The 22,097-nt window shown below is 40.6% G+C and overlaps 1 protein-coding gene across 39 annotated transcripts in view; it reads left to right on the top strand.

The window, feature by feature from the left end:
• DTNA (dystrobrevin alpha) overlaps positions 1–22,097 on the top strand; it is a 190,260-nt gene that overhangs the window by 143,433 nt on the left and 24,730 nt on the right. For 9 of the 39 annotated variants that reach the window (XM_085537427.1, XM_085537429.1, XM_085537426.1 and 6 more), the window contains 7 exons: positions 2,014–2,138; positions 5,477–5,557; positions 7,407–7,496; positions 12,917–12,994; positions 13,589–13,681; positions 18,511–18,598; positions 21,042–21,145. In XM_085537427.1, coding sequence (XP_085393553.1) covers positions 2,014–2,138; positions 5,477–5,557; positions 7,407–7,496; positions 12,917–12,994; positions 13,589–13,681; positions 18,511–18,598; positions 21,042–21,145 — 659 coding nt within the window. The remainder of the gene's footprint in view (positions 1–2,013; positions 2,139–5,476; positions 5,558–7,406; positions 7,497–12,916; positions 12,995–13,588; positions 13,682–18,510; positions 18,599–21,041; positions 21,146–22,097) is intronic. The other 30 variants (XM_085537441.1, XM_085537448.1, XM_085537440.1 and 27 more) reach the window with 11 other exon arrangements.

The raw sequence follows: 22,097 nt of genomic DNA, 5'->3' as shown, positions 1-22,097 counted from the left end.
CAGTATTTACAACCAAGTGGCTGCAGATTATACAATAGATTTTGGGGTGATTCTGGCACGGTAGATTTGAGCGTGGTCATAGGCTTAGATCCATCCATGGCAGTGTTTATCATGGAGAAAAGCAGACCAGCCTTTTTGTCATTAAATACTTTCTCTAAGCTGGCACAGAAGCGCTGACAGCTACCTTACCCTTTTCAGGGCATCAGGTGAGGGGTCTGGAGACAGCCCTTGGTCCCCAAGCCTCCCCATCCTTCAGGGTGCTCAACCAGGGACCAGTGGACAAATCCTGACTGATCTCAAATGTGACAAAAGTGTAATTATTATAAAAGAAAATGATAAGTGAGGCAACAACTCACACGCACACAGTGCCTTTTGTATGCTTCTTAGCAAAGCTCTGAAACTTAACATCTATAAAGCAGCAGTCTTACTGTTGATGGAGGTTTAACAAGGGTTAAATCTGGTGTGATTTGCTCTGTATGCCGGTCACATGGCCCTGCACTGCCACAGAGCAGATCTGGGTCTGTGAATGTTTTTGTGGGTCTTAATTGCTGCTTTTTGCATAGGCATAATGACTTGAGCTTGGTCTCTGAATGAGGGAATGACAGCTACCTAGCTCTGGCTCCACTTACAGCAATCTGTGCTATAAAACCATTTTTGGCTGTAGCAAGAGAACTGAAGTTATAGGCAAGAAATCATTTTGATATATCAGATTTTTGCTCAACAGAAGACAAAGCACGACTATACCTAATGGTTTCAAATGCCTCGTAGTCAGAAACAAACATTTTCCTTCAAGTACGAAATAGCCTTTCTATAGTGTTCATTAGCTTCATTCAAAACAGGTTAGCATTATCCATAATAAATCTGTATCAAGCTCCACATGCAGGTTAGAGGTGTTAAAATACGTGGTGGAGTTCAACTGATCTGAATTCAGAGTAAAATTGCATTTATAATATGTGAGAAAAAGCATGAACTTTACATATTTAGTTTGGAACTGTGTAATAGAAATATTTCATTATTACCTTGATTACAGTAATAACTTTATGTACCATGCATGTGCATATATACAATACCTCTCTTGCTAACTTCTGAAAGCATTTTAAATTTCATCCTGTTGAGCTGCTTTTTTGTGGGGGAGGAGGAAGTGTAAGGATCATCAGCCTGGGTTTAACTGGCTGAGAAGCTGAGTCACAGAGAGGTGAATTGGATTCCCCAAGAATCTTTCACTAAAAGGCTAAAAGGGGTCCTCAGTCTCCAAGCTCATATCTAGAAAAGGGTTCAACTGCAAGGAGTGCTCAAACAAAACTGAAGCAGAGTGTGTTGATTTTTTTTTTTTATGAGTACTGTTGGAAAACTAGTGGGGTTTGAGGCTGAACTCATGCTTTCTGCGCAGAGCCTTTCAGTCTTTAGGTGGCAATAACAGTATGTCAGCTCCTTCTCACACGCTGCTACCGTGTTGGTGCAATTCTGGCCACATTTGTGTGAGATTTCCCAGGTCCTGGTTCGTTCACCAGTAATGGGGAGGTGAAGATGAGCTTTATAGCAATAAGGCACTGAGCTGAGGAGGGAAACAGTCTTGACGGGGTGAAAGAATGTAGCAAGTCTGTACCTGACCCTCAGCTAGAAAGTGGATGGTGTCTTGAACAGTGAAATATACAGATAGGCACAAACAGATGGGTTCAGTTCACATTTCCAGCTGGTGAGTTATGGCCAGCTCCAGCCTGGGAGGCCTCCCTTTGAACTGCCCTACCTTCAGTGTTAGCTGAGCACAGCATTGCAGGGACACATGGCAATTGCACCTGTCTGTATAGATATATCCCTGCAGCTGAAGGTAAGAGCAATCTTTTCTCCAATCTGAATGGTCTTTGTCTTGCTGGAGTTGGGTGGGAGAGGATGGGGGAATATCAGTCCTATTGATGTGAGCAGTAGAGCTTCCTGTTGTTTTGTGCGTCCTACAGCAGAAGCAGTTTGCACCTTACTTCTCCACATTACCTCTACCTTCCTTGTTCCTCCCAGAAATCACCTGCTAAGAAGCTAACTAATGCACTTAGCAAGTCTTTAAGCTGTGCTTCCAGCCGTGAACCTTTGCACCCAATGTTCCCTGACCAGCCTGAAAAACCTCTAAACCTGGCTCATATTGTGTAAGTATCTGTGTGCTCTAGAGAAAGTAAGCTTTGTTGTGGGGGTTGCTTGTACCTAGTCTAGATGCTGTAGCTCTGAACAGAGTAGGAGGCAGCTGTGTCGTTACCAAGTTCAATGCATCACAAGTGCAAATCTGCTGAGAGAGATAATTATACAGAAATGTGCTTCTGTTGTGTCTTCAGTAGGAAGTTGGTGAAATATCTGCATATGATCAAGTATGGGACACAGTGTTGGTATGTCTCTGTTCTCCTCAGAAGCAGAGAATGTCATACATTTTCAGCACTTTGGGATGTGTTCATGCTTAGAACATTAGTCTGTAGGCAGTGTATCAAAGGTAGTGACATGGGGCATCAGAGAAAAGCAGAGTGACCAATTTTGTCGAATTCAGTGTCAGAGTTCTCACTGACTTCAGTGGAGCTGTGACTTCAACTGACCTCAGAGACCAGCTGTAGGAGTGCATAAGTTGCACCTTTAGTTGACAAGTCACTTGGAAAGGGCCTGTTATCTTTATATTTTTGTATCCTTCCTTGTGTGGTTTTAAAAGTCTTCCAAGGCCTAAAAGCATGCTCTGCTTTTCAGACTTGAGGTGCCCCAGCAGTTAGGCAGTGACAAGTTGCTATAAGGCACAGCTCCTCGTGGAGCAGCTCTTTGGAGCACATCAGCCAGAGATAGATTTGCTGAGCTATCACTCTGCCCTGCCTGGTGTGAAAGCGTGGCTGTGCTGGTTGAGGCAGTGTAATGTCACAGGGCAGAACTGGGCCATTTGCATCTCAGGGCAGGTTTGGAAAGCCAGGAAGCATGGAACCAAAACTGAAGCCTCCATTCCCTGGTGGCTGAGGTCCTCTGAGGCCTCAGGACATGTTGGAAGATGGCAGCTAGTAAAAGCTGGGCTGCTGTGAGTGGGTGAGTGCAGTTAGGTAAGGGAAGGAGAAGGTACTGTAATTGATTAGGATCTGTTCCAAGTCTTTGCTGCGAAATTAACGCCTTCCCCTCTTCCTAGCTATATGGGCATAATTTAGAGTGATTGGATGTGAGAACGAGCCACCATCTATTTTGTTTTATGATAGGATTTCTCTTTATCCGTAGATTGAAGGCAATATAGCTCTATTGGCTATAATGGGATGTGAGTGAAAAACCACTAAGTTGTGGAGGTAGCATGATCTACGGCATAATTCACATAAATTAACTGAGGGGAGAAATATGCCATGGTACCTCATTGAGAATAACTTCTTGCCAATGTGATTTTTATTTTTAAACATAATGGAAGTTGAGAGAAACAGCTCTGGGCGAGAATCCAGGCAAAAAGGTTTTTATACGTGCGTTTAATGGAAGAATTCTGGCAACAAAACAGTATCCTTTTTTTAGTAGTTTCTTCCTTAAATGAGGACAAGTACTTTCTGTATTACTATACTATCTTTGCTGTTTATCCTTCTTTCATTTAGGAGTGGTAGCAGACAGAACGGCGGCAGGATTTTTCTTTTTTACTGAAGCCACACAAGATTTTCAATTAAGTAATATCTCTAAGGCTCATTCTGAATAGTTTTCAATGGGTAGTTAATCTGATGGAGGAATTACTAAGGGGAGATTTTGCTTTTCCATAGCTAAGATTGGCAACAAAAAATGTCATCATATTCTGCAAGGACTATGTGGCTTGGTCAGAGGGATTTTCAAATACATTCTGCAGTGTCCTAACATTGTTTGCATCCAAGCCAGTAGGAGCATTATTTTTGACATCAGATGGTTTAGACCAGCAAGGACTACTTTGTAAAATTCCTGTTATTATTTGTTTTGTTTTGCTATGGACATGTGTTATGCTATATGCATTATTACGTAGCATTTTTAGGATGTATTGTTTGAAGTGTTTTTTGCCTCCTTGAGAAAGTTGACTGAGTATCACCAGTTCACTTACATCAGAGAGCTTAATCACTCGCTTTCAAAAGTTTAGAAATAACCTCTGAACGATTTGTATTTATAGTTGATAGGTAAGAGTTTTCCTTGGTTTTACCACAAGGGATGCTGTTCTTGTTTTACCACATCACCAACTTAAATAGGTCTTTGTAGGTGTGTTTGAGCATCCATTTGAAATTCAAGATAAACCTGAGGAATGTGACAGTGGGCATCAACCTTGCAGAAACTTGACTTGGGAAAGCTCAGATTCATTTTAAGTTTTCTTTATATAAGAACTGACGAGCAAATGCTAATCACAGAAGTTTAGCTAAGCCTTGGAGTTTAGAGACATCTGCACACAAGAGTAACTGCATATGTAAGCAGTGTCAGTGACCTTTTATGCATAGAAGCATCTTTTTTTTATATAGAATCAGGGTCATTGGAATGAAGATTGTCCAGTGCTGTACTTAAATCACGTGTTTTTAAACTGGCAATTTAATTAATTTTCTCTTTTCCATTTCATTTTGGCTGCAAAAGAGATACTTGGTGAGTATTTTTCTTTAGTACACTTGCTGGAGGAAAATAGGTCCGTGTATGTCAAAGCTCATCATACAGTAACTTTTCCATTATCATGGAATCATCCATCATGGCCTCACCCAAGCTCTTCCTAGCTCTGATGGGGCAGTTTACAGCAAATAATACTTAACACTTTTTCATCCAGAGATAAGTACACAGGACACATAACTGTTCCTAACACAAATTTCTGACTGACTAGATCTGCAGTTTTGCCCATGGGTCTGAAGACGGGGGCTAAAAAGTGTATTGTCCCATAAGTATGCAAAATCCTACATCTTTCTATTCCCAGATTTTAATATCATATTTCCTGTTTTTATTCCAAAACTTCCATTTCTTTTGCCTTGTGTTACATAAGAAGTCCATTAAGAATGGAAAAATTTGCTTTGATGGACACAAAAAAAAAAAAAAAGATTGTGCACGATGTGTTTTTAAGAGGAGGCAATAAAAGAAAGCAGAGGAAATATTCCTTCTCATTTCAGTTTTAGTAAGAGTGGGAAATAAAGAAATGCAATAATAAAACCATCATTGTTAATAGGCCCTTTTTAAACTAGGAAGTTATTTTAAATTTTGATTTAGGGGTTTAATATACCAGCTGAAAAGCTTTGCACTTAAGGCAGTTTTGTACTGCAAGTATTTTATGGGATAGTGAGGGGTATTGGGTACGCTGTGGTCACTGTGGGGAAATAGCATGGAGCGCAGTGCTATGGATAAATATGAGAAAAGCTGTGTATTTTAGGGGCAAATTACTTGAAGCAGAAGATGCCAGCCATAGTGTTCATTTAAACAAGAAACTTACTTAATTGTCTGTAAATACTGTTGCTGGTTGATTGTTCTGTACCAAATAAATGCAACTAGATATTTTACCTTTTTTTAGGCCCCCCCGACCTGTAACCAGCATGAATGACACACTCTTCTCCCACTCTGTTCCCTCAGGAAGTCCCTTTGCCAACAGAAGGTGAGTTGTTGCTTTAATTTATGTTAAATCACCATATGAGGATGGTAGAGGTTTCCGCTTCTAATCTCCCTCCTGAAAAAAGGCAAAATAAAATTAGCAGATGTGAGCAGAAAAATACCCAGATACCTATGTGGGGAGATGAGGAAGGGGCACTGCAGACTCCTCACAGTGGAGTGTAGAGCTCGGGTTCTTATTTGGACCCTAAAGTTCTACTAAATGTGCTCAAATGCAACTCAGTCATCCACTGCCAGAGGCTGAGAATGGGCCTCTGCAGCCATTTTGTAGATGTTGCAGAGCTGTGGGTACAGAGGTTGGGTCATACCACTACCTACAGGGAATGGTTGCATCATGCTGCAAGATATGAACAAAGGGAAAATGTATTCATTCTCACAACTTAGAGAATGGTATCCTTCCTTCTGTTATGCCATTCTGATTTTCCCTAAAGGTTACAAGAGAGAAAGGGCTGTCTTGGAATATGGTGAGTCTTCAGGAAATAATACAGAGAAGAACGATCAGAAATATTAATCCCAAAGAAAAGGTGCTTGCAGCTGAGTGTGTACATTTTGGCCCAGTATTTTGGCTTGTGTGTCCAAAATACATCTGTAGCATTTGCTGGCTTTTTCATCCAACCTCTGTGTAATCCTACCAATGTACACAGATGAAAAAGCAGCAGAGAAATAACATCTTGCTGTGTTGGGGAAGGTGAGTGATATTTCTTCCTCAAGCGCATTTTATTGTCTGGTCCTTGCTGTATTTGTCAGTGCTTCAGTGTTCCCTAATAACAAAACACGATCTCTGGGTATACACCAATACCTTTTTTTAACACAGAAGAGAAATCCTCAGTGTGCAACACTGAAATGTCAAAGTAAAGATGTTTGGTTACTACTTTGATTTATGAACTTTGGTACTGGGAGCTGTAAACTGTAAACTCTCGTTGTAATCTTAGTGCAGGAGGCTGCTGGGTACATCCAAAATGCTTTTTGAAAGCCGGCCCCAAAGCAGACCCTATGTCTGCTGCCTGCAGATTTGTTTCTAAAGTTGGTATATATGGGATTTTATGTGCTGGGACAAGGCAGAATAATCTTACATGTGGCCTCTCCAAGACAGGTATTAAAAGCAATGCTCTATAAGAGTATATCTATTGCTTCTATTTATGCCCAAGAAGTCCCTTTCAAAAGAAGTATGCTTTGCCATGTATGTCGGCAACCTGCAGGAATAATTACAGCACAGTTTACTGTGCAACTTTTATTTTTTTTATGTGTGAAAAATTCCTGATCATTTTACCTTTGTCTTCTTTAGTAGTTCAGCTGACTGCTTAACTGTCAGCATTAAATGTAGGTGGTCTCTGGGCCATTAGAATTATTTTCCTCCTGGAGGAAGAACTGATTGACAGAGAATCCCCATCAATCCCTGTTGCAGGAGGCAAAACCCACAACCATAAGTACTCAGACTAAGCATTCAGTATCACATACTTATACCACCAAAGTTTCCATGATGCAGGGGTTGGTTCTATCTTTTTTTTTTTTTTTTTTTTTTTTTTTAAGCTAATAATACCCTGATATATAAAACAATTCTATATAATAAGTGCTATTGTAACCTTTGTTTCATTTCCCTAACTTCATTTTAAGAGCTTCACAGCTTGTTGTCATTATTTTTAACTCTTATACATTTCAATTGCATCTGTTTATTTAGAAAGAAAAAAAATAACAAACATGTACAAACCATCGAGTCATTGTTCTTTCTAAATGGTTATAAGTTGCATTTACTTTAAAGAATTCACTGTGAACATGCTACTCTCTGTGCTTACTTTTTGGAGTATTAACAAGGTTTCGTTGTTTGAATCATTCAGGTTACTTGGGGGTATAAATGTAGCCAGTCCTGTGGCTGATGAGCATTCTCTTATAAAGCTGTATGTAAATCAGCTTCACAACAATTCACGGTCAGTATGAGAGCACTAACCCACTAACTGCCGTAGTTCTGTAGCTCATGCACTAAATCATTAGCAGTACTGCTCAATTACTAAAGATAGTCTTTAAGGAAGGGCTCGAGCAGGCTAGAGGGTTTCTTGTGGCTCTAATTATTCTTTTGATTAGACTTCCTGCTGGCTGTGGGCTTTGCCAACTTTCCTTGCTTTCGCACAGCACTAATCTTTCATTTCACCTTTTCACATAGGATTAATATTATGCATCTGGAGGAAGCTGGACACATTGTTTTTGAAAGCCAAAAAAATGCACCTCTATGTTTGCATCTTCAGTGCATGACTTCCCGCGTGTATTCCTGACAGAGGCATGAAAGAGACTTGCACAAGAGTCTGGAAGCAATTCCAAGTGCCGCAGCCAGCCTGCCCTCCCTTGTCCACATCTCTTGCTGTAGGGAGTTAGTGGTCTGCAGTTAGTGCTGCTTGCCAGCTACCCTCCCTGAACCACTTTTCTTTGCTTTTCAAAATGGCCACGGAAAAGCAGGTGTACATCCTCCTGATGATAGTGAAAACCTGCCATTTACTCAGGGAGCTTCAGACATGGACCAGTGCCTCCGGCTGAGGTGCTCTTCTTCCAGCAAATCTCTCTCATTTTAGTGACCTGAAGGAAGAGCCAAATTCATGTTACGTAAAAGTACCCGACTGGATAAGAACAATTTCCCATTTTCTTTTTAACTGTGGAGTGTAACGACCTTTCTTTTTCTCTTCTTTGATTAGTGCATCAGATTAGCTGTAATTCAGTGAATAAGTACTGAGACCAGGGTAATTTTTTTCCTGAATGCCAACTCGTTCAATCTGTATTAGACTAATAACAGTATCTTCGTTCATTCTTGTAGGTTTTACTGTTATTATTGCCCTGGGAGAATCAGGCCTCATTAGTGGGACCTCATCCTCTCATATATCAGAGAAACAGACTTTGACAGCCTTGTTTGCAGTTCTGCTGATTTCATATTAAATGCTCAGTGATTCATGTTGTAATAAAAATCGCACAAACTTAGGGTAGAATTTCTAGCAGAACATAATCAAGGGTAAATTCGCTGGTTGTTTTCGCTGCAGACAACTTACGGTTACTTTAATGTGTGTTGCAGTGTAGTTCAGTGGTTTCAGATAGCTCCGAAGAAAGTTTTTACGTAATTAGGTAGTTAATGCAAAAGAGGATTGGCGCAACCTCTCATTTGTAGTGTTCCTGTGGTATTTGTTTCAGATAGCCACATTCACGTAAGAGCATTGCCATTCACAACCAGTAGCAGGAAATGCCGAATGCAGCACACCAAGTCACTCTGCTGATGGAAATGAATGTTGTAGCATAAATTCAGCAAACCACACTCTCCATTTCTGGATTCTTGGGCATGCAAGGGAAAAGGTCTGGGAAGAAGAATCTTATTAAAGAGAAGATCTTTGATAACTTGCAAATGCAATGATAAATTGTGGGAACAGCTGAAAGGAGACTAAACGTGTTATTTGCAGTTTAATTGAGCTTTGGGTGGATGCACAATTATTCCAAAGCAGAAAGGAAGTCAGATTTAGGCTTTCCTTGAGATGCTTCATTCCACCTCAGAGTCACAGGCTGCTTGCTTAGTTTGAGCCATTATGTCTGTAAATGAGTGCTAATGAGAAGTTTGGCATAACGATTGCCTTTCTTTTAAATATACACAGTGTGCAAATTGGCATCAACACTACAGCGTGCTCAGCTGAGTCCTTTACCTGTCTGTACAGCTTAAGAACTTAAAAGCACTTATTGTAGTAAAGAAGGAACAAAAAAATCACTGATCTTCTCCCAAATACCAAATGAACAGGCATTTGTTGTGATGACAGCTAATAAGTGACAAACGCTGCAAGATCTGATTTGTTTTGCTAATATTTTTTTTTAATCTCACACATTATTGACATCTGTGATTAACTAGAGGGCAGCAGAACATTGATGCAGAGTAGGCATTGCCCTTAGAAATCCAATTAGCTGGATGTGTTAATCTGAAACAGGTACACTGAGCATTGTAGAAACTTCTGTCTAGTCAAGAAGAATAACTCTATCCCTAGCTAAATTAACAATGTCTTCCCTATTTGGATTCTTTTGTTCCCCAGCTACAGTCTGTCACTACCGTAGTAATGGATAGAACCTCTTTCAGTCTCCTTTAAACTATAGAATTACAGGGTTTGAGGTGGGATAAGATAAAACAGAATGGCTTTTCTTGCATTTTTTTTCAGTGCCCCCTCACAAGTGATACATTTAGGTCTTCTGAAGGTATAATCAACTCAAATAAATTGAGTAATGCCATACATTCTTATAAAGTTGAAATTAATAATCCTGTGGTAGTCAGAAAGAATACACTGTGATAGCAGGTGCCTGTAACCAATGAGAAATCAAGTGTTATTTAATGCTGAGTACTGTACATGGTGCCTTCTTGGAATTCCATGTAAAACCTTACAAAGAATTGGTTATTTGGCTTGAATGTAGAGCACAGAATGATTTCTGGACAATATCTCTGGAGCAAAGCATACTGGTTGCCTTTGTTGTCCACATTCCTTTGTCTGAGGAGTGTAGTAAACTTGAACTGTCAATTACCTTTGCATGTTGTTTTCAGAAGATGAGAATCCTCCTTGGACTCCTTGGCCCGTGTTCTGCCTGCTAAAGGCAGGGTAAATGTCTGGTTGTTTCAGTGGTTCAGTTAGGCTCTAAAAAGAGCATAGCTTTTTCACAAATCTTCTTAGGTGTACATCTTTATAAACATCTGCCCAGAGGTGGAGGTCTTGTCTCTTAGTTTGGATAGGAAGACATTCTTCAGCAGGTCATTGTAACCGGAATGTATCTTAGTCCAGGTTGTTGGATCCAGACAAATTCACTGTGGCCAAAACAATCTTTGTGTTATTAGCTGTATTTAAGGGAAATTATGGGGGATGTAGGAGGCTTTGGGAGACAGGGAAGGACAAATGTTATCTCTTCCGAAGAAGGAAACTGAAGGTGGAAATGGACGCAAAATCAAAGAGGTTATTCAAGTGGGAGCCTAACCTTGGTATCCAACAACACTGAAATTATGAAAGAATTACTAAGTTCCTGAAGGATAATAAACTGATGAGAAATAGCCAACATGGATTTGTCAAAAACAAATTATGTTAAACCAAATTGATGTATTTCTTTGACAGGATAGCTGGTCTAGTGGGTAAAAAAGAAGCAGCAGATATGGTACAGCTTGACCTTAAAAAGACTTTTGATGTAGTCTCCATATGACACAGAAGTACCCAAAGGAAATAAGAGCCTAGGGAAATTAGTATAAAGTCTGTGCACAAGTGGTTGAAAATCAGTAATTAAATTTTCTAAAGTTTGCTATCATTGTAGGAGGACAAGTCGTCTGGGATTCTTAAAGTCTATCTTCGGCCAGACACTGTGCTCTAACTCTTGTAATGACCTACCTGGAGCAGCAGAGTGAGTGTGTGCAATTTGTAGGTGGTACAAAGGTTGAAACAGTTACGGAGAGGAGTGCTTGGAGAGCAATTCCTAAATTGAAAAAGGAGCTCAATTGCGGTGGTAGTAATTGATGTCCAAATGATTTGAAATCAGTAAGAGGAAACTCAGTAATTCTAAGTGCCATAGCAAGGAAGCATATAATCAAATAAAATATGGAGCATAGTTGAATGGACAGATATATTTTGACAGAGGATTGCAACTACAGTTGCAGTAAACCGCAAACTAATTGGAGTCAGCAATATGATTGTTAGAGCACATCTGACTAGGATGGCATGTAGAAATCTATGAAAACTCATTACCAAGAGCTGGTGGTACCTGGAGGTTGCACCCTACGTAGGGCATGGTACTGAAACAAATGTGCTACTGAGCATGACAGAGTCCAGTGGAGATGGCCAAGTATCAAAAAAGCTTAGAAAATATAGCTCCTAAGGAAGGGTTGAATGCTAATACTTTCAGGATAACAAGAGGGAGAGGGAGGTGAGGCCAGTTGTCATGTTTGTTCGCTGGTCCCTCCACCCTAATTAAGTAGCTTCTGGAGCACAGGAGAGTTTATGCTTGATAAGAGGGGACATCACAATGCGCTGTTAGAAAGCAAAGCTTGAAATCTTCCCTGCAGTCTTCAGTCTCCAATTGTGGCAACAAATTTAACTGTAATGAGGAACAAATTTTTGCATTTTTTGGCTGGAAGGGCACGTTCTGTATCTCCTTAAAGCATTTTCCTTGTGTAATTGGGAATGAAATAGTGAAAGAATGTATGCTTCTTGACAAAATGGAGCATGCTTTCCTGCGCGCACGTTACTTCTGTAGAAGCACAGCACACATAAACAGCATGCTGATGGACATAGAAACTAGAAGCAAGTTGGTTTGTTTGTTCTGTGTGTATGTTGCATTTCACTGAGCTTTCTTTCAGATTTAGTATAAAACAGTAGGGCTTGGATTCCTGGGACACCTTTTAGTGCTGTGTTTTTGAAAACCCCATGGATAATCTTGGTCTCCCATAGTGGTGGGATAATGGCACATATTTCATCTTAGACAATTCCTTATTTATCCTACTATTAAAGTTTTGCTCTTCAGTCCATCGGAGCATCATGTATTATATTTATTCAAAATGATCTGCCTATACACACACACATCTGGAAGGACAGGTGCATGCATGCTAACACACAGGCTTTATGCTCAAAAATGCTTATAGTAAAAGTAGCCAAACCCCAAAAGAAATTTTTAAAGCAAGAAACTAAAATAACTTTCTTTTTAGCTGTCTACAGCCAGAAATGCTGCAGAAAGAAAGAAAAACTAACATTGAAGTTTCTCTGCTTTTGGCCAGTCTTATCTTAACAAGTTGTTAACATGGATATTTTTGTACTGGAAAAGATGCAGTTACCGCACTCCATTAAATATAGTAATTAAGAAAAAAAGAGGCATTATGCAATTGGACAATTGAGGTTGGATGATCTGTACATTTTTTAATCAGCAGAAAAACAGTACGTCTGAAAACAGAATTGGTGTGTCCCATTACTACATATAAATAAACAGATTTCCACAGGTTATTAAAACTGCCCCATGGCAGGCATGGAGAAAAACAGTTTAGTTGTTATGGGGAAGCTTTGTCAACTTGGAGGCTGCATTTCAGGTAATGTTTACATCATACTCTACCTGCAAACTATGCAAACCTTCAGCTCTCCATTTGTGAGAGAAGTACATTTTGTTTCTCTTTTCCATAGCGAAGGCTTTATAGTTTGCTTTTTGAGAACAAGAACTTGATTTCGCATTTCTGAAGTTTTCTAATGTTTCTTTAAAGCTCTGTGTTCTTTTTTTCATTCAGCTGAGGCTTCTTGAATGAGTTTCTCCAGACTGTTCTGTAATAAATGTCAGGCTTCAGTGATTACCCTCTTCTTAGTTTTCCTGTCTCATTAACTAGCTCTCCCTCCAAGAACACTGAAGTAGAGCAGAGCAAACTGCTGGCTAGGGCTGCTCCAGCTTTCTTGAAAGGCAAAGGGTAAGTTAGAGTATGTTCATAGCTTGCACTAACACAGCTAAAACAAAAAACTTCTCCTTACTTCCCCCTGTTTTTAATATATTCTGTAAATATATTTCCTGAGTGGACTGTAGTAACCAATTAACCCTGTGGGGTCTATAGGGCATGCTTAATATGTGCACCTGAGCATGAGGTCTTGGTTAGACTCTTCCAAGCAAATCCAGCTTGGGATTTCAGTATGTTAATAATCTGCGTAACAGATATAGTTGATGTATTTAAACACTACAGAATATACTGAAACAGATCGAGCTGACCTTACAGTCTGCTTTACTTTAAAATAAATGGTTCTGCATAGCCTCAGTCCTTGGCCCAATCTGGCATCTTACCAATTTCCGTGGCTGGCTCTGAGTTGGTTTCTACCATCCTAAGCCATTAAATACTTAATATGTAAATTACATCAATAACAAAATAATTTCTGCACTCGGTGTGTTTTTTCTAAAGCTCTTAATTACTCATTCCTACATTCTCATTTTGCGATCTCACTTGCTCCTGCTTTCTCTGTTTATTTCCTTTTGTCTGTCCGGACTGCACCCTCTCTCCCCAACCTCGTTCCAGGTTACAGTATAGCCTCGATGTTGCAGACAGGCTGGCCGATGAACATGTGCTCATTGGGTTGTATGTCAACATGCTGCAGAGCGTCCCCGCACGGTTAGTGCAGGTTTGGCACTTTGGGGGGATCCAGGAGAGGGACGCTGGTCGGCCATGTGCTCTCCTCATGGCTACCCATAAAGCAGCTTTTAATGAGCACTAACCTAAAGGGAACATGTATGTTTGTGGGGTATGTCCTCCCAAATCTGGTGGAGATGTTGCTGGTAGCGAGGTATTGTGAATAAATACTTGAATAAAGAGTGACTTTACAGATCGGTTTGGAATGCCACACGCCAATCAGTGAGGTTCTTGTCAATGATAAAGTGTTCACACAATGACTTGATTTTGCATTTTCAAGGCAATAATGTGTAAGATGATACATAATTCTTAGCTTCAGCTTACCTTGATAGTGAAAATGGTAGTACCAGTGAGACCACCAGTGAGATCCCATTTGAGCGCCCTGCCCGATCTTTACCTTCTTCATCTAATATGTTTTATCCAGTGTACTGCAACCTGTTCCTTCAAGCCTGTGGCCCACCTCACCGCGACATAGTACATATTTGTATTTAAATATGCATGTAAGATTTATGTGCCATAGCATCCTTAAAATGTAATGTTTTTCAAGAATGAGTGGACAGTGACTGGTAATGGCATTAATTACTGGAATATCTGATGCAATGTATGGTACGTAGCATCTGATTATCAGCTTTAAATCACTGCAGTCACAGCATCCTCAACTAGAAACAGTCTCAAACATTTATAGGAGATACCAATTAGATAGTGACAGAAATGTAGCCAAGAAGGACAGCAGTCTCAGTCATGCATCAAACCATGCTGCATTGTCAAGTTCAGCTGCAGTGAGGCTGATAATAAACGGAATGGTTACGTTTTGGTTAAGATGGGAAGAACAAACCAAATGTCACCAGGTAGCTGAGTTCTCTGCATCATCCAGGGCAGCATCTTCAGGAGAATGTGAATTCCTGTCCTGCTCCCTCCATGACTGGATGCAGCTTACTCAAAACCCACACAGCTGTGTTAGGGTGGTGTTGAGTTCAAGCTCATTGATGCTGCAGCTCAATATGTGGTCAGTTGAGTAAAGCACAGAGCTGACTGTAATCAGACAGCACTGCAGCTAGCCAGCTCAGCCTTTGAGTCTTCCTGCAACACACTGTATGCAAACCCCTACGTGCCACAGCATGCTTTCAGGTGCTGCTGGCATCTGCCAATGAAAAGAGGAATGATTGGAGGTGCACCTTGAAGACAAACACAAATACACTTTGTGAGCACAGTACATCAAAGTGTATTGACAGCTGTAAGTAGTGTTTCAAAACAGAACAAGTTAGCTTTTTAGATAACAGCTCTGGCTAATTTATAGTAGCTAATGATCCAGTATAGTACAGTTAATGGTTTTGTCTGTATAGTTAATATTCATATTTGATTTTTTGAATTATTTTTCAGTGCTTATCTTTGCCTTCCATCTGCAGTTACTTGATAACTGGAATAGGAGAAGTACAAGCTTCCTTTCCATCTCTCATAGGCTAATAGGCTACTTCAGGTTTTATTTAGAATCCAGTACTCCAGGGCAAATTAAGAAGCAAGAGAAAGACTAATTCATTATTTATAGTAACTGTATGGGTAAAAATAGAACCCCTTAGCCGGTTGCTTTGCTTGTTTTATTCCTAAAGTGTGTTTTAGAGTGTAAAACCAATAGATGATATTTAATTGTGTTCATTTTTAGTGTCCGATTCTGAAAGAAAAGCTTTTAGCTGCTCCTCTTTGTTCTCGTAAGTTAGAGTTTCTACCCAGTTTTGCGTATCAGTTTCACATATTCCAGTCTTTCCTTTTAGTTGCAGAATAAGAGAAGATACATTATGAGGAGGAGAGTATTTTCATTCCATAGAAAGTTGGCTTATGGTTTTTATGTTACGATGGATAGTAGTGTAGCGAGTCATATTTCTGTACTATTATTCCATGTTATTCCATGTTGTTTTAGAAGATGTTAATTACAGAAGTGTGCAGAAGAGCTAACTAGCTCATAGCAATATTTAAGGAAGGCTGGGCTCACTTTGAGCTAGCTGGGAAGAAAGTAAAGCGTATCTCTGGGGCAGCTCAGCTTCACAGGCTTCAGAATACTGGAGCTGGGTTTCTGTTTGAGTCTTCCCATAAAAGGGGAAAAAAAAAATCAGAGACCCTGGTGGTGATAGAGGAAGTACATAGACACCGGGCTCCCTCAAGTGGAATTAATTTCTATGATTAGATCTGCATACCTTAGTGATACTGACATTTCTGTGGTGAAACATGGGTGATTCTAAAGTAAATTGCAAAGTAACAGTAGCAGAGAGCTCAGATGATACATCTCAGCTTTAAACGCCTGTAGACCAGAACAATTCTGAAAGTCTCATAGGTAACAAGCATCGAAGTGCATTGGTGGGTTGCAGTTAGAACACTGTTCTTGTAGCACCAATACTTAGAAACCTAACATTGAATTTGTCAGCATTTTTTCATAGTATATTGTTCATTTATTAACTGAGTGAAAGTTTGCATTTTGTAGAACAGGCCATTTTATTTGCAGGATTTATTTGAGGATCCCACCTTCTACACACGTATTCGTAACATTTTAAAGCTTGTGTGTTTTCAGTGTATGAAGTTGCTGAAGTAAAAACAGAAGTGAATTATGGCAAATCGGAAATCTAAGACATAAAAGTATTGGCAGGCTAATGCTAATGCTGCTGTACACACCTCTGTGCTTAATGATCACATAGAATAGGTATATTTCAGAATTAAATATATCTCAGACATTGAAATTTAATTTAGAGGGAGCTGAGGCCACTGATTTCTGGCATTCATAGGCCAAATCTGATGCACTGCTTCATCAATTTTATGACATCTGCCTACACATAACTGTATATCAAAGACATAAATAGGGAATAAAAGTCAAAAAGCAGCAGAGCTTTGATTCTTTCAGTGAAGTCATTGTTTTAGAAGTTAGCTCACATCCCAGAGCTGTGCTGCAGATTGTGTTGTGCCAGCAAGCAGAACCATAACCCATTATTTTTCCAGGATGGATAATATAGTTGCACACTGCTGTGAAAAAGAGAACTGATGCTCAACGTTTGCTGTTTTCACAGCCATCTGTTAGAATGTTATGTTTTTAGTCATTAAGGAAAAATTTTAAATGAATTTTATTGTCACAAAATTAATCCTTATTACCTGATTTGCATGATCGTTTGTGTCTGTAAGTGTTGCTCCTCCTTTTCTTACTCTGGATGACAAATTGGTACAATAGGCACTAGTATGTAAGAAGAGCGCTATTTGTGGATGTAGAAAGATCAGAAAAACACCTTTGGCCTGAGACTTTCCAGAAAGTAACTCTGTTGTATGTTGTCATCCTGCAAGAATCTGAGTAAGAACAGAGTTAAGCTGTACATCCAACAAAGTAAGTTGAATAAAAGAAACCAAAAAAAAGCACAAGCTTAGGTTGCACAGGCACGCTCACGTTTGATTTCTCATAGCTTTAGTGTATTTCTAAACTTCTGTGTTTGTGGCCTCACAGGTTATTGTCAGAATGAGAGAAAGATGTTTATCTCTTTTCCCTTACCTCAGCAAGTCATAACAGATCCACATGACTCCCAGCTTTAGTTTAATGATCAATGAATATCAACAGTTACTCATCTTTCCTACATAACTCCTAGATCCCAGTGGACTTAATCAAGCCAACCAAGAGGTGCACACTGCACTCCTTTGAGGTACCTGGGGATATGAACTCATTGAGAATTTTTGGAGAAATATTTCGGTTTTCTTTTATATCTGCTGATTCTTCAGAAGCAGAACTTCTTGCTCAAAAATTATTTTCATCTGGCAGGCTTTTCAGGTTCAAGGTACAATTTCTAGCAAAATAACAGGATAGGATGCCTGTGCTCTTGTTTTGTGCACTCCTTTGAGATGTGAAACTCATTCTCCAGCAACAAGCTGTATGTCCTAATTGGTGCATGGGTAGAGAGGCACGTGCCTGTCTCCCTTCAGCCAAAACATCACACGATTTCCAAGGCATCAGAAGAGAGGGCAGGCTTGCCTCTGTCCAGGATCATCTGCAGGGCTGTCATGTTCCACACAGCAAAACATTCTTCTTAGCTTCTCTCAGCTGCTTCATCTTCTTTTTTTTCTCTTGTATATAATGGGCATAATGCAGTATAGAACAGTTTTGGTGGTTCTCTGCAAACTTCTAAGTACTTAGAAGAAGTAAATGTTTTCACTGTATTACTTTTTGCTTGCTCTTCTAACTTAGTAATAACCTCCATTTAAAATAAGGACAGCTGGGAAGGGATTAACCTGCGAGGAGTATTTCCTTTGGTATTGTTAGAAAACAAATTGCAATAAGGTGCAATATTTTAAAGGGATTCAGGACATTTGCTATAAGTTCTTATACTTCCTTAGCAATTTTTATGTCAGTTCCATATGTGACCAAAGCAGACTGTCCTCGTAGTAGGTGCTACTAAACTCCTGTATCCTGGCAGCATGAGTTGGGTCCACATTTAAACCAGTCCAAGGCTGGGATCAGTTGGGCACAATTATGTGTTTCTCTGAAATCTTACTCCCAAATATCAAGAAAACAAGAATAAAAGAGAAAGTCTGATTATAAGTTCCTAGATCAGTGGTTCTAAAGCCATAATCTGTGAGAGCGTGGTAAGTGCTCTGCAAAGCTCCCCCTAGGAAAGTACTCTCCCATATTTCTCCATTGCTCAGTTAACATCTGCTGTTTTAAACCCATTGGCGATGTTTTGTTTCTAAGTTCTGTGCCAAGGGTGTGTGAGTGGACAAAGTGGCAGAGCAGCTGCCATGCATACTGTGCGCTAACGTGTCTGCCCTCCCTCCTCTTCCACCACGAGCAGCGTGCTCGACAGCGCAAGTCGCCTGGATGAAGAGCACAAGCTGATCGCCAGGTATGCAGCAAGGCTGGCAGCAGAAACTTCTTCATCAGTAAGTGTTTTAATTAAAGGGAGGTGCTTTCCTTCTGTCGTGTTCCAGGGGCTTGGCAAGACCAGGGAAATTACATCTGACAAGCTCTGTGGTTAATGGGTTATGTTTCACTAGCCTTCTCATCAGATGTTGTTATATTTTATGAGTAACATTTTATTTAAGTCAAAGAATTCACATATTAATGCATATAATCTATATACTAATGTAATGGTACTTAAATATGTACATCAAAGGGAATCTGACATCTTAAACTCAGGCAAAACTGGAAAATATTGTCTGGACAAGCTTTGGCTAAAGGTTAATGATTTACTGCATTGTAAAAACGAGCAATGAATCCATTTTACTCTTCAGTTCAAATATCACTACCACCAGGGCCTTAAGTGCTGAGGATTTTAAAGAGTGATCTCCAGCAGGATGGCCACAATGACCCGCTGCATTAGCCCCGGCTCTCATTTTCATTTCAGAGCAGTGATTATTCAGCTCTGTGCATCTCAAGACAGAAGGTGATGACAGGCTGAAACCTCGCTAACTGTGTTAGAGGGGGAAGTGGGAGCCTAATCGAAGTATATAAGATCTTAAATGGCATAAGTAAGGTCAGCCTAGTTACCTTTTTTTCCATCTCAGCACATTTGGTAGAACAAGGAATCATAAATGATAGTTAAGTGAAAGGCAGCCGGTCCAGGATGTCAGGAAGCATACTTTCACACTGAGATTTAAACTGTGGGGTCAACTGAAAGGGTGAAGCCAGGCAGTGCTCTCAATGTGAGGGCACCCCGTGCAGCCATCTGTCGGTGCAATCTCTCTCTCAAGGAGCAGGTTCAAGGGCTGTTGTGGTCTGCCAGCCCATCCCACAGCAGTTCCTTTCCATGGCATGACACACAGCACTCAGCTCTCGGGCAGCCTGCAGGTGACTGTTATTGAAGGACTATTATTGGAGTAATCCATCATGGGGACAAAACTCCCTACTGGTGATGTCTCTGAGTAGAAACTAGTAGAAATCAGGTGTATATACCATGTTTCTTGATAGAAGGGAGAACTGGGGAAACAATGCTTAAGTAGCTTTTAAACAGAGGTGGTCTGAATAAAATTAATGTATTTCTCCTTGCTAGCTATGTGCCCATTTCTTTGCACTCATTGAAGAGACAAGACAAAAGAAAAAATGGAGGTTTCCATATACAAAAGTCTTTCAGTGGAGCACAAAGTAGAACCAAGTTAGAAGCAGGGAAGCAATGTATAAAACTTTTCTGGTGGCCACTGTGCTTTTTAAGGAACCAAATGTATTCATAGCACCGGACACTCAGGACAATGACTCTGGCTCCCTCAATATCAGGCACCCACCAGCCTGTCTCAGTTCTTCATGCACTGCCGTCCCTGGTTGTTGCAGTGTCAGTGGGAAAATGCAGCCACAGCAGAAAAGGCAGCACAAAGCTCACTGACCATTGCAGTAAATCTTTATCCATTTTGAGGGCCCATTCCTGCAGGAGGAGGTGTCTGGCATCACACAAACATGGTCCAAGCTTCACAGGGTTTGGACAGTGAGAAACACTCAGATCACAGCAGCAGCTCAGCAGAGGAACCTTCACTATCTGATTCTTTCACGCTGGTGTTAGACATGGAATCATAGAAACATAGAATGGCCTGGGTTGAAAAGGACAATGATCATCTAGTTTCAATCCCTCTGCTATGTGCAGGCTTGCCAACCATTAGACCAGGCTGCCCAGAGCCATGTGAGTGGATGTCTTTGATAATTACAAGACTTCATATGTCTTTGTGAATTCTTGCCCTGTGTTGTCACTGGTGCAGTGCTGAAATTCTGCTGTGTGAACAAACAAACCAGTAGTTGACAATTGCTGAAAAAATACGCAAAAAGAACATAGCCCAGTAAAACTGAAGTGACGAATGCCTAAGTTAGTAAGAAGTAAGAAGTAATTCAATTCCCCCTTCATTTTATTGGGAAAAAGGGGACTTTCAGAAGTATTACAGAGCATATGGGAAAACTTGGCTGAGTGGGCAGTGCATTCAAACTTAAACCTGGACACAAAAGCCTTCAAATTGAGAGTAAAACCCAACTTTTGAGGGAAGGAAGCACTGCTGAAATGGAAGCTTATCTTCTTCTTTTGGGAAAGAGAAGCTGTTTCTTTTGTCAATGCCTTCCTCTTGTCTGTAGTGTCCATACAGTGGCTGCCTGCTGCAGGGTCATTCCCTCAGCTTTAAGATGGTGGGGCTAAGAAAGCTCCCAAAGGAAGGGTGGAAAGACAGGATTGGAAACACTTCATTATTTACTGTAGACCTGCACTAATAGCTAGCAGAGGAGCCTTGCTGGTTCAAAGCAAAACATGGATGGTTTCTGTAGGTGGACATGCATGGTGTTCTGTGGGCAGGTCTCTGTGTTGAACTTGTGGGTGCCCGCTGGCCATCCCTTACTCAGCACCCCCCTCTTTTACAGCAGCAGCAGGCACAGCAGAGAGGGGCAGCAGACATCTCCTTCACCATTGATGCAAACAAGCAGCAGAGGCAGCTGATTGCAGAGCTTGAGAATAAAAACAGGTAAGCATCCCCAGGGCACCTGGTTTTGCTCAGCCCCATGTGTTGTGTGTTATTTTCTACCATCACTTCTGTGCTTTATACTTAAACACACAAATATTCCTCCCTAGCAAAAAGCAGAGGGCACAAAAAGGTCCACAGAACATGACAAAGGCTTTAAGATCCCCAGCCACTCTTTTCTTTAATGAATCTGCTGTTAAATGACATGGTACAATCATTGTAACTTTATTTTTCACAGCTGCTGTTTGTTAAGAGTCTTTAAAAAAAGCCTGTCCTGTTTCGAAACCAAATTAATTTTGGTCTGGAACCTCTGTAGAGCTATAACATGAGATGATAAAAGGATTTAGTCATCTTGGTAATGATATGTTCCCCTGCATTTATTTGTGAAGAAGATGGTTAGAGCTCCCCAGAACACAATCTGCCTGAGAAAGGCCTGCAGGAAGGTGAGGGTACTGATGAAATGAGACACTATGTTCAGATGTAAGTGGGACTGAGGGACAGTGCCTGGGGGAAATGGGCTGGCCACCTCCAATGGGAGTGACACCCATGTGCTGTCAGCAGAGCGTCTGGCCATAGGTATCAGACTGCCTGATGTCGTGAGATGTATGACAGCAGAGCTCTGCTTTTACTGCTGGACTGTAAAACAGGACAGCCCAAACCAGATGGTTTTCTATTGCAAGTCCTTCATGGCCTTCTGTCATGGTGTAATGAGCCACCAGCTCCAGTCTCGATTTGTCTTTCATAGTTGGAGTCCGCCTCCTGACCGTCTGGTACCCAACACGTTGTGCAGGAGAGAAAAAAATCACAAAGGTTTCAACCTTCATCTGTGAAGCTTTGTGTTTGTGCTCTGACAGCCTTTCAGGGATGGCCTGCCAGCTGTAACAAGCCCTGTCAAAGTGCTTCTCTGTGAATCAGTGACCATTCTTGGACCAGTCTGGAACATATTCATATATAT

This window comes from Coturnix japonica, chromosome 2 (genome assembly GCF_054131305.1).
Source record: "Coturnix japonica strain WE chromosome 2, WE-NBRP24, whole genome shotgun sequence".
Classification (NCBI taxonomy): Eukaryota; Metazoa; Chordata; class Aves; order Galliformes; family Phasianidae; genus Coturnix; species Coturnix japonica.
Note: the sequence above shows the minus strand (reverse complement) of the source record. Positions and strands in the feature narration are given on the sequence as shown.